Source organism: Vanellus vanellus (genome assembly GCF_965231255.1).
Source record: "Vanellus vanellus genome assembly, chromosome: Z".
Lineage (NCBI taxonomy): Eukaryota > Metazoa > Chordata > Aves > Charadriiformes > Charadriidae > Vanellus > Vanellus vanellus.
Genome location: NC_138908.1, coordinates 86187882 through 86199999, shown reverse-complemented (window position 1 = coordinate 86199999; position 12118 = coordinate 86187882). Strand labels below are relative to the sequence as shown.

At 46.2% G+C, this 12118-nt stretch overlaps 2 protein-coding genes across 3 annotated transcripts; both read left to right on the top strand.

Annotated features, from left to right (window-relative positions):
* The first annotated feature begins 3629 nt into the window (after positions 1 to 3629).
* On the top strand, positions 3630 to 7097 carry RPL17 (ribosomal protein L17). Of its 2 annotated transcripts, none has more exons than XM_082497035.1 (7): positions 3630 to 3658; positions 4034 to 4086; positions 4194 to 4234; positions 5418 to 5552; positions 5860 to 5958; positions 6476 to 6667; positions 7002 to 7097. In XM_082497035.1, the coding sequence occupies exons 2-7, from the start codon at positions 4047 to 4049 to the stop codon at positions 7047 to 7049; spliced, it is 555 nt and encodes a 184-aa protein (XP_082353161.1). In that variant the 5' UTR covers positions 3630 to 3658; positions 4034 to 4046; the 3' UTR covers positions 7050 to 7097. The 2 variants fall into 2 exon arrangements, with proteins under 2 accessions (XP_082353161.1, XP_082353162.1); XM_082497036.1 differs by lacking the exon at positions 3630 to 3658 and adding an exon at positions 3720 to 3772.
* Positions 7098 to 7523: 426 nt separating this feature from the next.
* On the top strand, positions 7524 to 11419 carry LOC309683461 (UPF0729 protein C18orf32 homolog). Its single transcript, XM_082497750.1, has 3 exons — positions 7524 to 7568; positions 9765 to 10017; positions 10659 to 11419. The coding sequence occupies exons 2-3, from the start codon at positions 9790 to 9792 to the stop codon at positions 10731 to 10733; spliced, it is 303 nt and encodes a 100-aa protein (XP_082353876.1). The 5' UTR covers positions 7524 to 7568; positions 9765 to 9789; the 3' UTR covers positions 10734 to 11419.
* The last annotated feature ends 699 nt before the right edge of the window (positions 11420 to 12118 follow it).

Genomic DNA, 12118 nt, shown 5'->3' with positions numbered 1-12118 from the left:
TGATTGTCACTTAGGATGACATTTGGCTTGGCAATTCACGTAGGACTGATAAGGCTGCTTATTTATTCACAGCTAAATCCACAAAAGGACTTATGTGATACAACATTCCTGTACCTGTACGCAACCTGCTGCCTGCCGGGCTCTTCCAGGGCAGGTTAACAGGTGCAGCCCCCTTCAAGCCCCAGGAGCAGGTCCAGAGGAGAGGTGTGAAACCACTTCATTGGGGGCTGCTTGGCAGAAAACCCGTAGCAGGAAGGATGGGAACATCTTTGCCACAGAATAACCTCTGGCCTCCTGGTTAGGATGCAGCTTTGAAACCTTTCAAGGGAAGAAAATTGAAAGTGGGTCTCTCACATCCTGAGAGTGTGCTGTGGCCACCATGCTGCTGGGTTAAGATGGGCACTACCACTTTCTGCAGCTGCATCACAGGAGAAGGTAGAAACCATTGCTGTCCTTGTGATCAGCCCTTCCCGGGAGGATGCTACCAGCAGGAGCTTCCAGAACACAAAGTAGAGGAACAGTTAGGGTCTGAACACAGTTGATTCTTTGCTTTCAGTACCTGCTGAGAGAGTGAGGTCTTCCTGGGCATGCTCAGCACAATCCCCAGCGCTGGGTGGTATGGACGGGAGCTAAGAGGGCTGAGGAATTTAAGGTAAAGTCCCATGGAGTTGAGATCCCAGTAGGATTAGGAGGCAGCTGCTTCCTACACAGGAGCTTTCAGGAACATGATTTTGGACTTACGTGCCTACATGTTCTGCTTAGGACCCACAAACTCTTTTTGAGTCAGCTCAACGCAAGCTAAATATCCAAGGCAGCTGGTGCACTGGGGGAATAATTTGGGTAAACCCCAACGAGGGCACATGCTCAGCTGCCTCAGCCCTGATCTCAGCACCAGATATGTGCTAGGCTGCCTCTGAGAGCAGTTGTTAACCTCCCAACAACGATGAAAACATGCATCTCATTTCCTGACACCATCTGCAGAAGCTCCTACCTCTACATTTCCACCACTGCAAGCCCTCAGCAGCTGATCATAAACAGTTCCACGTGTCGGGGAAAGAGAAAACGTAAGTAACAGAAAACGTCGCCTGTTTGTTTTGGATTCGATTGATGAACACAACGACCGTGTGATAATTCCAACCATGTGTCAACTACCTACGTTTCGTGTCTCTCTTCCAGCTTTCTCTGAACATCTTGTTGCTTCTGTGCTCTGCTGCTAAGAACAAGCTGCGTGAAAAGGTGCTTCCCATGGAAAGGCTGGTTTCCTCCACCAGCACTGGCTTCCTATGCGGAGGCAGGTGTGGAGAGGAGGGCAGAAATGACGAAGGAGTAAAGTTGCATTCATGTGGGCTGTGAGAGGAGATTCCCACAGTGTGGTGGGGAAGGCCATGGAAGTGCTTGAGGACCTCAGCTTTTGCTAGTTTTAATTTATTGCATCTGGAAACTTAGTGCTTTTGGAAATATTACTGTTCTTGTTCCATAGGAAGGAGAACTGAAACACCAAGGAAGTGTTGAAAGTCATTGCTGAGGTCTCTTTTTACATATTTATTGTTTCCTCGAAGTCATGAGACCCCAGAGAGGATGCTTTTTCTGGTCTGTTTATTTTTCTGTAGTAATACTTGGCTTAGAAAGGCTGTCGTGTGTCTATTTTGGTGGTGCTGATCCTCCTCTGCATTACCGGTATTCCAAGATGGTTGTGTGTACTGAGGTGCCAAGTGGCTTCTAATCCCATGGATGATGATGGAAGTGCTAATTGTTGAAAATGCATCTTGAATTTCTCAAAATAAGCAACTGTGACCAAAAGCTAGTGCCTGTTCTTCTGAGTGTGGGCTGCTAACTCTTTTTTTTTTCATGGGAACCTCATATATAAAAAGAAGTAATAATATTTGCCCACATCCCAGCAGGTTTCCCTGCTTTGAGATCGGTGCTTAGAAGTTCCTTGGAGACTTTGCGGAAAGCTCCTCCTTGAAAGCAAAGTAAAAGGCATCTTTTAAGGCAGGTAAATGGAGGGCTGCAGTCAGAATTGGAGCTCTACAGTTTCCAGCCTCGTAAATATTTGTGATAGTTCAAATATTTCCCTCTTCTCATCTGGGTGAAATCCTTGCTTCAAAGCTTTAGGGTTTTTTAGCACTCAACAAGAGATCCAAGAATAGCCTGGTGGTCAGAGTGTTTACATGGGTGGTGAGTTCTTGCTCCTATTTCTAAACGCAGTGTTGAACCTGGATTCTTGTGCCAGGGAGGTGCCGGCACACCAGACTGCTGGCCGCTCGGGAAGATGTTTTTTTTTTCTCCACTCTGCCAAACTTTTCTCGACGAGCCTTTTGCTGGAGCCGGGTACCACTTTCAGGAAATGTTTCGGTTTTATTGAACTGCTGCTTTGTCAAATTTCCCAAGAACTTCTACTGGCAAACGCAGCCTAAAATGGAAAAAAGAAATATTTTATTTTAATAAGCGTGTCTTTGATTTTTTTTATAATGGTGCAGTAGCAATTTAAAAACATGAATCTCTTTGGGTCTGATCTCTTGGACACCTCTGTTAAGGGATGTGCGGCTCTCTATTCTCATCCTGAACTGCCATCTAGCTGCAGCCCGTGGGTTTGCCCCTTGGCTCCACTCGGCTGATTTCTGGGATGGAAACCACACTGGCCTTGAGCTGAGTGTGTCCTCCAATAAAGGTGTGTCCTGGCTCCAGTGTCAGCCTTTCCTGACTGAAGCAGCTCTCCCCACACACAGCACGGGGCTGAGCCCTCAGGGCGGTGGGCCCGGCGCCATTTTGCGGGGACAGGCCTGGGGCTGTGGGGAGCCCTGCGCAGGGGCCGGTCTGCGCCCACATTCGTGGAACTGTAGAGTTGTCTAGGTTGGAAGGGACCTTTAAGATCATCGAGTCCCACGCTCGTGGAATCGTAGATTCATCTGGGTTGGAAGGGACCTTTAAGATCATCGAGTCCAACCATCAACCCAACACTGCCAAGTCCACCACTAAACCATCTCCCTCAGCACCACATCTGCCCATCTTTTAAACACCCCCAGGGATGGCGACTCCACCACTGCCCCGGGCAGCCTGTTCCAGGGCTTGACAACCCTTCCGGTGAAGAAATTTTTCCAAATATCCATCCTAAACCTCCCCTGGTGCAACTTGAGGCCATCTCCTCTTGTCCTATTGCCTCTTCCTTGGGAGCAGAGACCGCCCCCCCTCGCTACCCCCTCCTTTCAGGGAGCTGTAGAGAACAAGAAGGTCTCCTCTCAGCCTCCTTTTCTCCAGGCTGAACACCCACAGGTCCCTCTGCCGCTCCTCATCAGACGTGTGCTCCAGACCCCTCACCAGCTCCGTTGCCCTTCTCTGGACACGCTCCAGCGCCTCAATGGCTTTCTTGTCGTGAGGGGCCCAAAACCGAACACAGCACTCGAGGTGGGGCCTCAGCGGTGCCGAGCGCAGCGGGACGATCGCTGCCCTGGTCCCGCTGACAGGGCCGGGGATGTGCCGCCCTGATACCCCCCCCGCGCCTTTATCGACGGTCCCTCCGCTTCCCTTCGCCCCGCACTCGGCGCGGCACCTCCGCGACGCTCCCTGGCGCAAATCCCGCCCGCCTTCTCGCGAGAACGGGCGGCTCTCCCGCCTCCCGGCATGCACCGCTCTTCCTCTTCCCCGCCGCCGCCCTGAGGTGAGGGAGCCATGGCGGTCGGGGAGCCGTCTCCATCCCCTCCCATCCCGGCCAGGGCGCCCCGGGGAGGCGGCGAGGGGGCGAGGGCTGGGTCCGCCTCGCCGGACGCCCTCGGTATTTGCGGGGGAGGGCGGGCAGGGGATGGAGGCGGCGGAGCTGGGGGGGTGGCTGGCGGGTGCGGGGTGGAAGCAGGCCTCGGGGGGAGGCCACGGCTGCGGTGATGACTTTCTTAGGACACCTTTGGATTTAATTGTGAAAAGAAAGCGTAATTTCTGAGCAGCTCCTTCAGCAAGGCGAACAATCCGGATCCTGCGTATCTATATTAGAAGCTTAATATGTGGTTGGGTTTGTTTTTTTTTAATTGCTTTTTTGCAGCTGAGGCCCCAAAATGGTGCGCTACTCTCTGGATCCGGAGAACCCCACGAAATGTGAGTTACTTTTTTTTTTTTTTTTTTCTTTTTCGCGGACCTTCGCGTAGGACTTCAGCGAAGCCACTGAGGCTTTAATTCCAAAAGTTGTTTTTTTCTCTCTGCAGCATGCAAGTCACGGGGATCCAACCTGCGAGTGCATTTCAAGGTATGCGGGGCGGGCACAGTAAGAAACGCGAATTCATTTGCTTCAGGGTTTTCTCTTGATATTTTTTGTTGTGTTGTGGTTTTTTTTTTTTTTTTGAAGAAAGTGTCTTTTACTTTCCTGTGTCACTACGTAGTTAATTAAGGGCGTTAGTGCAGGTTATGGCCCGTGTTTGCTTTAGCTGCTTGTAGTGGTTTTCATCCACAGGATCAAAACCGAGATGATGTGTCCTAAAAAGCTTCCTGTCTAACATAGGTAATAAAATAAAACGGGAAAGCAGTTGCAGTGAATTTAGCGGGAGGAATTGAGCTAGCGTTAGAGGAGGGATTCATTTCGTTTGCCTTACTCTGCCTTTTTGGTGGTTTGGAAAGAACGTGGTGTTGGTTTGATCGTGCTGCCGGTCAAGACGTGGTCTTGGGAGGCGTACGGTGTTGGACGTGAGGACCGCCTGGGAGGACGTGGGTTCCTCTGGAAAAGGTTTAGGTGCTGCAGTGACTTCAGGATTTGAGTTAACCCCAAAGCTGAGCAGATGCTTTTCTGCTCGGTGTTACACAGTGCAGGTGAAAAGAGGCCTCCCTTATTTTGGTTTGTTCTTTAGTTGTGATCAGGTGGGATTGTAGTTTCTCTCCTACTTTTGCATTGTCTTAAGCACTAATACTTTATCCTTCATTTTTCTTTCTGAGCCTTTTTCTCTCTTCCCTCTATAATTCCCTTACAGAGATAATTACATTGTAGCTTGTTTTTTCATTGCTTCCTCTGAGATGCCATATTTGACATTTCAGTAGGAATTTGTCCTTCAGACTCCTGCTTTTTTGGAATTAGTGGCCAAAGGGGAGCTATGAAAAGTATAAATACTCAAATGTTAATTTTGCTGGTTAGAAAGATCTAGCCATGAGGTAAAAAAAAATGAAGACGTGCCAGAGCTGCAAATTCACTAATGGAAGTCATATTGAGGGTTAGAACAGTAGGTAACAAAAAAATAGCATTGTGAATTATTCTTCACTTTTTAAATTACGGGGGAGGGGGGGGCGACTTCTTTTAAACTGCGTTTGTAGCAAAAAGAATAGGACCCAGGAAAGTGAGAGAAGTGTTTTAGAAGTCTTTTTTCTCCCATTGTAACTTGTCTTTTTTCTCCCATTGTAACTTGGTAAGATGTGTTAAGAGGAACTTTGCTTTGTGTTGTTAGAACACTCGTGAGACCGCCCAGGCCATCAAGGGCATGCACATCCGCAAGGCCACCAAGTACCTGAAGGATGTCACCCTGAAGAAGCAATGTGTTCCCTTCCGTCGCTACAACGGAGGAGTTGGGAGATGTGCCCAGGTGAGGTCCAGGATGGAAATGTGTGAAGGACGCTTTGGCTGGGACTGGTTAGAGAAGAGAGAAAAGATGGTGCTGAGACAATAGTGTGGTGTTGTTTGTGATAATTTTATATATAAACTTGAGAGGGAAAAGAGTTATTCTTAATTCCAGTACAGCAAGCATTGCGTCTACTTGCAGTGTCAAGTAATTCATCAAGTTAATTATTTTGGTATGCAGTCTTAATAAAAAGGGGATGTAATGGCAAGTTAATGGTGTGTAAAGGGTAAGTTACATTGTACCATGATAAAAATGAACTCTCTTCTTCCAGGCCAAGCAGTGGGGCTGGACGCAGGGACGCTGGCCCAAGAAAAGTGCGGAGTTCTTGCTGCACATGCTGAAAAATGCGGAGAGCAATGCTGAGCTCAAGGTAGGCTATGTAGATGTCATTAAACACGCAGTGTTCGTGTCACGCTGTGTGTCAGCGCTCCTGAACTCAGCGGCGGGATAAGACCTGCTTTGTGGGTGAAAAAATTGTATAGAGGTGTTGGTGTACTGTTATCGACTGTTTAGAATTAAAGTGTGGTTTGGATCTCTTAAAACGTACAAAACAAATCAAAATCCGTGGACTCTTGGTCAATATATCTTTGTAATATACTCAGTGCTTCATTTGGTCACTTTGATGGCAGTGATGACTATCTTAGGACACCTTTGGAATAACCATGAAAAAACAATACTCTTTTTCTGAGCCATCAGCACTTTAAATTCATTGTGATGTGTAGAAAGGTAGTTGGGGGTTTTTTGACTTCCCGTGGTGCTTGCTTGGAAAATACTCCGTTCTGTGGCAGTGCCGAGTTCAGCTGTTCTATTTGCTTGCAGTTACATGCAAAATTATTTATTTGAAGAGAGAAACAAGTCACAAGCTTTATTTTTCCCTCCCCTCCCAGGGCCTTGATGTGGATTCTCTGGTGATCGAGCACATCCAGGTCAACAAGGCTCCCAAAATGCGTCGGCGGACCTACCGAGCGCACGGTCGCATCAACCCTTACATGAGCTCCCCCTGCCACATCGAGATGATCCTCACTGAGAAGGAGCAGATCGTTCCCAAACCAGAGGAAGAAGTTGCTCAAAAGAAAAAGGTACCCAGTGGCACATCCTTAGTCCTCTTCGGTGTCACTGTCACGAAATGTGAGTGTTGGTGCTCAGCAGGCAGAGGGGGTTGCTGTGATGACTATCTTAGGACACCTTTGGAACACCCATGAAAAAAAAAAAAGTTGTTATTTCTGAGCAACCTCGGTATTTCTTGTAAACACGATGCTGAGAGCCGAGCAAGGCGCTTCTCAGGGGTTGGTACCACACGGAAGGTTTGTTCATCTTCGTTCTCCGTTCAAAGGAGGATGGTAAACTTACTTGTATGATGTTTTGGGAAGGTGTAGATTTGCTGTTTTCTCATTCCTGTGTTTTGTTTTCCAGATTTCCCAGAAGAAGCTGAAGAAGCAAAAGCTGATGGCTCGGGAGTGAATCTGACGCAGCAGATGTACATAAATAAAATTAAAAAGTTAAGATTTATTGTGTGCGTTTATTTGCTCTTTCAAGGCTGTACGTGGGGCCCGGTGGCTCCGCTGGCGTGTGGAGAGTGCTGCCACCAAACCATGTTACTCGGCTGTGAGGATGCTGATGATGCAAGATATTATTAATCTATAAAATGAGATAATTAGGTGCAAACGCTGGTGTTTGTTTACCCCACATACGCTGTCCGTGCCTGGGCACCAGCCCTGTGCCCTCAGCCGTTCGCTCCGTCGGCGACATAAAACCTTCTGAACTTATTTATTTAGGGGGTGGGGTTTTTTTCACATATTTACGGGAGTTTAAAGGTAATAGCGGGCCCAGTGGGGGCGGGTCACGTGGTGCGGATCACGTGACGCGCACGCCGCTTTCTCCCATTGGCGGCGCGCGTCAGCCGGAAGCGCGGGCTCCGTTTCCGGTGGGGCGAAAGAGGCTGCGGCAGCCGCTATCGGCTGCGGGGAGCTGCCGGGTGAGGTGAGTGCTGGGCCGGTTCCGTTCCCGTTCCCGTTCCCCCCCCCCGGGATCCCTTCGTGGTCTGTCAGCCCTCCAACCCGCCGGGCCGGGCCCGGCCGCTCGCTCCCGTCTCTGCGGCTCCGTTAACCGGGGGCGGGCGGGGCGAATCCCGGAATGTGGCAGCTCCGGACGAGCTGTGAGCTCTTCGGTTTGAATGCGTGTTTGAGGGGAAACTTACCTCCTTTTTTTTTTTTTTTTTTTTTTTTTTTTCCGCTCTACTTTTGATGTCGGTACCGAGGGGAGGGGGGAATGCTGCCGGTCACCGGACAGGCTGGCCGGGCGTCTGGAGAGCAAACCGCCCTGAACGCCGCCCTGCAAAATAAAACCAAACACAATTTTGAGGTGGTGTTTTTTTTTTTGTTTTTTTTTTGTGAAACAAAAGCTTCTGTCACAAAGAGATACGCTTGCTGTTAAAATCGGACCATTTGCCTTTTTGCTTTATTTTGTTTGTGGGGTTTTTGTGGGGTTTTTTATTTTTCCCTCTCCCAAATTAATTACCTGCTAATCAGCCAACAGAGCATCGCAGATGAAATGCACGGAGGATATTTAAGTGTTTTAGGGCCGGTGTTATGCTCCCCCTGACTCGCTTTTACCATGGCAGAGGGACGACCTGGTTTTGGGGTCTGGGATGTTGACAGTGGCCGTCCCCTCAGCCAGACCGGGATGGGGGGATTCCCTCCCTCAGGTGAACAGATGAATCCACAACGGCTTCTTGAAAACTCAATTTTGGCAGATTCTTGGCTTTTGGAACAGCTTTAGTGGATCACCTCGTTCCCGCTGTCTCCATTTAAGCTGCCTCTCTGACTTCAGATCCTGGAAAAGGACGTTTGAAGTAAGCAAAGCCAGTCAACTGGGAAATTGCTTTTCTGTTGTTCCACAGGGCATGTGGCTAAAAACATCTTTAGGACAGCTTAAAAAAAAAAATTTAAAAAGTGGAACTCAGAAGTGTGCACATCTGCCTCTTCGTTGTCCATCCTGGAAAGCTTTTGTTTTGCTTTGTGTGAGAATTTAGACGTCAGCAGCCTGGAAAGGAGGAAGGTGAAGGGCAAAGCTGCGCTGTGCAGCTGAGTGTGGCTAATATATCTCGTCAGCACTGAAAGCACCAGCTCTGATGCTAATTAACTGTTTCCTCTCCCAGTTCTGCCTTTCTGCCCCCGCGCTTTGGCTTTCTGCTGTTTTCATCACAGGCTTCTGGTTTTGAAGACTTCTTCCTGCTTTTGGGAGAGAGGGAAGCATTTATTTTCTAATAGTTTGGCCAATTGTGTTGGAGGTTGTAGAGAGGTGGGGGTTGGTCTCTTCTCCCAAGTAACGGGTGACAGGATGGGAGGAAACGGCCTCAAGTTGCACCAGGGGAGGTTTAGGGTGGATATTAGGAAAAATTTCTTCACGGAAAGGGTTGTCAAGCACTGGAACAGGCTGCCTGGGGAAGTGGTGGAGTCACCATCCCTGGAGGTGTTTAAAAGATGTGTAGACATCATGCTGAGGGACATGGGTTAGTGGTGGGTTTGGCACTGTTAGGTTGATGGTTGGACTTTGTGAACTTCAAAGTCCTTTCCAACCTAGATGATTCTATGATTGGTGTGGGATGAAGCGATTCCTACCATGCCAGAGGAATCAAGTAACCCATATTCTCCTCTTCTCAAATCCTGACTAGGATTTTCTTCCCCCCTGCTCCGCCTCCCAACCTGTCCTTCAGTGGTAGCAAGCCACTAGACGGATTGGAGTCCTGCCATTTAATTTCACTTTAAATAAAAAGGGAATGAGAAAACCAAACTCTTTGGATACTCTGTTGTAATATATTAAGAACTGGGCTGATATCTGCAGCTCACTGCTGAAACTGGTTTTGTGTGGTTTAAGCAAAGCTTTTATTTTCTGAATTTGTTTTTCTAAGTTCCAGCTGTAGGAATGATGTATTAATGCAAACTCTACTCCTTTTTTGTTAAAATGTCCAGAATGTTTCCCTTATTGTGGATGAGGATTTTATACCATTGGAACATACAGCATTTTTGAAACTTTAACAGTTAATCTATTATTAAAGAATCCTTTATGTTTGAATGTCAACTACAATCCTTATTCATTATTTAAGACGGTTTTCTTAGCTCGTGGTATACAAACACTGTCATCTTAAGTTGTGGGGTTTTTTTTTCCCCTCGCCAGCTTTGTCACAGAACAAGAGGAAGCCATGGTGTGCATTCCTTGTATTGTCATTCCGGTTCTCCTCTGGGTCTACAAGAAATTCCTCGAACCCTATATCTATCCCGTTATCGCACCTTTCATTAAGCGTGTCTGGCCCAAGAAAGCTGTGGAAGAAACAACAGCTGTGAAACAAGGTCAAGGAGGCAGCGCTGGAAATCCACGGGCACCTTCAGCCACGAAAAGAGATCAAGAGGATGAGTCTGGAATTTATAAAGTAAGATTAATACATTTAGGTAACGAGGGAAACTCGGATAAAGCACTCTGGAATAGTTCAGGGTGGGCACCACAAAAGAATAAAGAGTTGGGTGTTTTTACAGACGTTTTTGTGGCTATTTTCTTATGAAAGGGAGTTACCGGTACTGAGCCAGCTAGAAATAGTTGTTTCAAGACAGCTTCTGGTAGGTCTTGGAATAATAGGAATTGCACCTGTTTTCTGAAACAGCTTAGTTAATTTTATTATTTTTTTTTTAAAGACTGGCTAGTCTTTCAGAGAAGGAAAAAAATCAAATAAGTGGTACATCACACAGGATACATGAAGCAGAATTAAAACCCCCTCACCATTCTTCAGCTAGCTCTGCCACTCATAATGGGGGAAAATGTTATTATTTGTCTCTTCTAACAAAATGCAAAGACTTGTATATGTTGTCTCTGCCCTTATTTCCTCCCTGCCAAGCAATAATTATGTGTAACTCTAAAAGAGACATCACCCCTTTGGTTCTTGCTGCAGAGTTTTTTCATAGATCTTCACTGGCCTTGCTTCTAAAAGCCATTTCCATCGCCAGCTCTTACTCTTCTGGGTGTGGAGTCCTTTTTTTGTTTTCACATGCCATTAACAACGCTGTCTTTTATTTGCAGTTTGAAAGCAATGGGGTTGCAAATGGAATCGCCACAAAGAGATCTGCAGAGGTTACTGACAAGAAAATGGATTAAAGGAATTAATTCCAAAGGATTTTATTCCCTTGTGTCCAATATGAACTGGTGATATTTCTCTCATTTTGAGACTTTTTCCTTTGCACATTTTAGCTGAATAAAACCCCCTTATCGCTTACAGGAGAGGGTCTCTTTTGCCACTGAAATGGCAGCTAGCACATTTCTAAATTTAAAATGTTTGAAAACTGATGTTCTTCATTTTCCTCACTGGAACTACTTTTCATCTATAATCTATTTGGTGTAATTAGAGTTTAGGTTAAATAACATGAATAAATCTAGCTTTGGAAGGTAAATATATCTTAGCATCTTAGTTTCACTAACTGCTAGTACAATACTTCAGGCTTTCACCTTAAAAGCTGTAGCTGTTCTTGACCTTGCTAAAGAACTGTGAATTGCAGTGTGGCAATGTAAGCATTGTGGTTAAATTATGAAGAGTTTAGATTTTTCATGTCAAATCTGTGGATGAGCTAAAGTAGTTATACTACGTGCAAAATTTATTCGGCTTACTAAAAGCAGAAAGTCTTGATTTGATCCTGCAATTAATTATTTTCCTTGAAACATTGTGCCTTTCTTTCCTGAAGAGGAGCAGCAGGGGCATGATGCAAGAGAATTGCTGCTTTATATTCTGTTGCGGTGGTTTAAAATGGTGCAGTCACTAAAAAAAATAAAAATCCAACTAAAATCTCTTTAACGTGCTTGTGTAATTTGATTATAATAAACCAGGATTTTATTTAAAAATAAGGAAGAGAAGTGATAATTCCTGCTTTGTCCTCTCTGCCAAACCAGAGCGCTCTTCCAAAGACTCAAACCAAAATCATTCCAGCAATTTTTGGATCGTTTTCCCCAAAGTCCTAATTAAGGTATGCCTTTTTAGGCATACCTCTTTATATATGTAGTCCTTGAACCATCACTGAGGTCCCGTTTTCTTGGGACTGTGTGTTCTCCTACCAGATAATTAATTATTCCAAAGACTTGCTTGATGCCAAATCCCTCAGGTGGGGCGTATTGTTTCCTACTGCTACCCAGTTTTGTCAGGTCTTATGTGAATTGATCTGCAATTGATCTTGTTGCTACAACCATTACTTCTGTAATGAGCTGAATCACAGAAAACTCCTTCATCGATGTTGCCTCATAATACTGTTTGCTCTCCCTTAATGAGCTAGTCTATTAGGAAGTGAATTTGGTATTGCTGGTTAATCAGCTTTTGCATCATCCTTGGAACATAATCCCCCATCTGATCAGTGTATCGCAGATAGAGTTTTCTCCTAGTCTGGTGAAGTACCTACCCATTGTGATACTAAAACCTGGTTTTATTCTTAGCATGCACGCATGGTATAATTCATACAATAAAAGATAACAATACTAACTGTGCACTCCTCTAACTA

Excerpts from the sequence above, each read along its gene's own strand:
- LOC309683461 (XM_082497750.1), top strand. The coding sequence starts at position 9,790 with ATGGTGTGCATTCCTTGTATTGTCATTCCGGTTCTCCTCTGGGTCTAC. Across the intron at positions 10,018-10,658 it reads ATGAGTCTGGAATTTATAAA|TTTGAAAGCAATGGGGTTGC; the intron begins GTAAGATTAATA and ends TTTTATTTGCAG.
- RPL17 (XM_082497035.1), top strand. The coding sequence starts at position 4,047 with ATGGTGCGCTACTCTCTGGATCCGGAGAACCCCACGAAAT. Across the intron at positions 4,087-4,193 it reads TCCGGAGAACCCCACGAAAT|CATGCAAGTCACGGGGATCC; the intron begins GTGAGTTACTTT and ends TTCTCTCTGCAG. Across the intron at positions 5,959-6,475 it reads AGAGCAATGCTGAGCTCAAG|GGCCTTGATGTGGATTCTCT; the intron begins GTAGGCTATGTA and ends CTCCCCTCCCAG.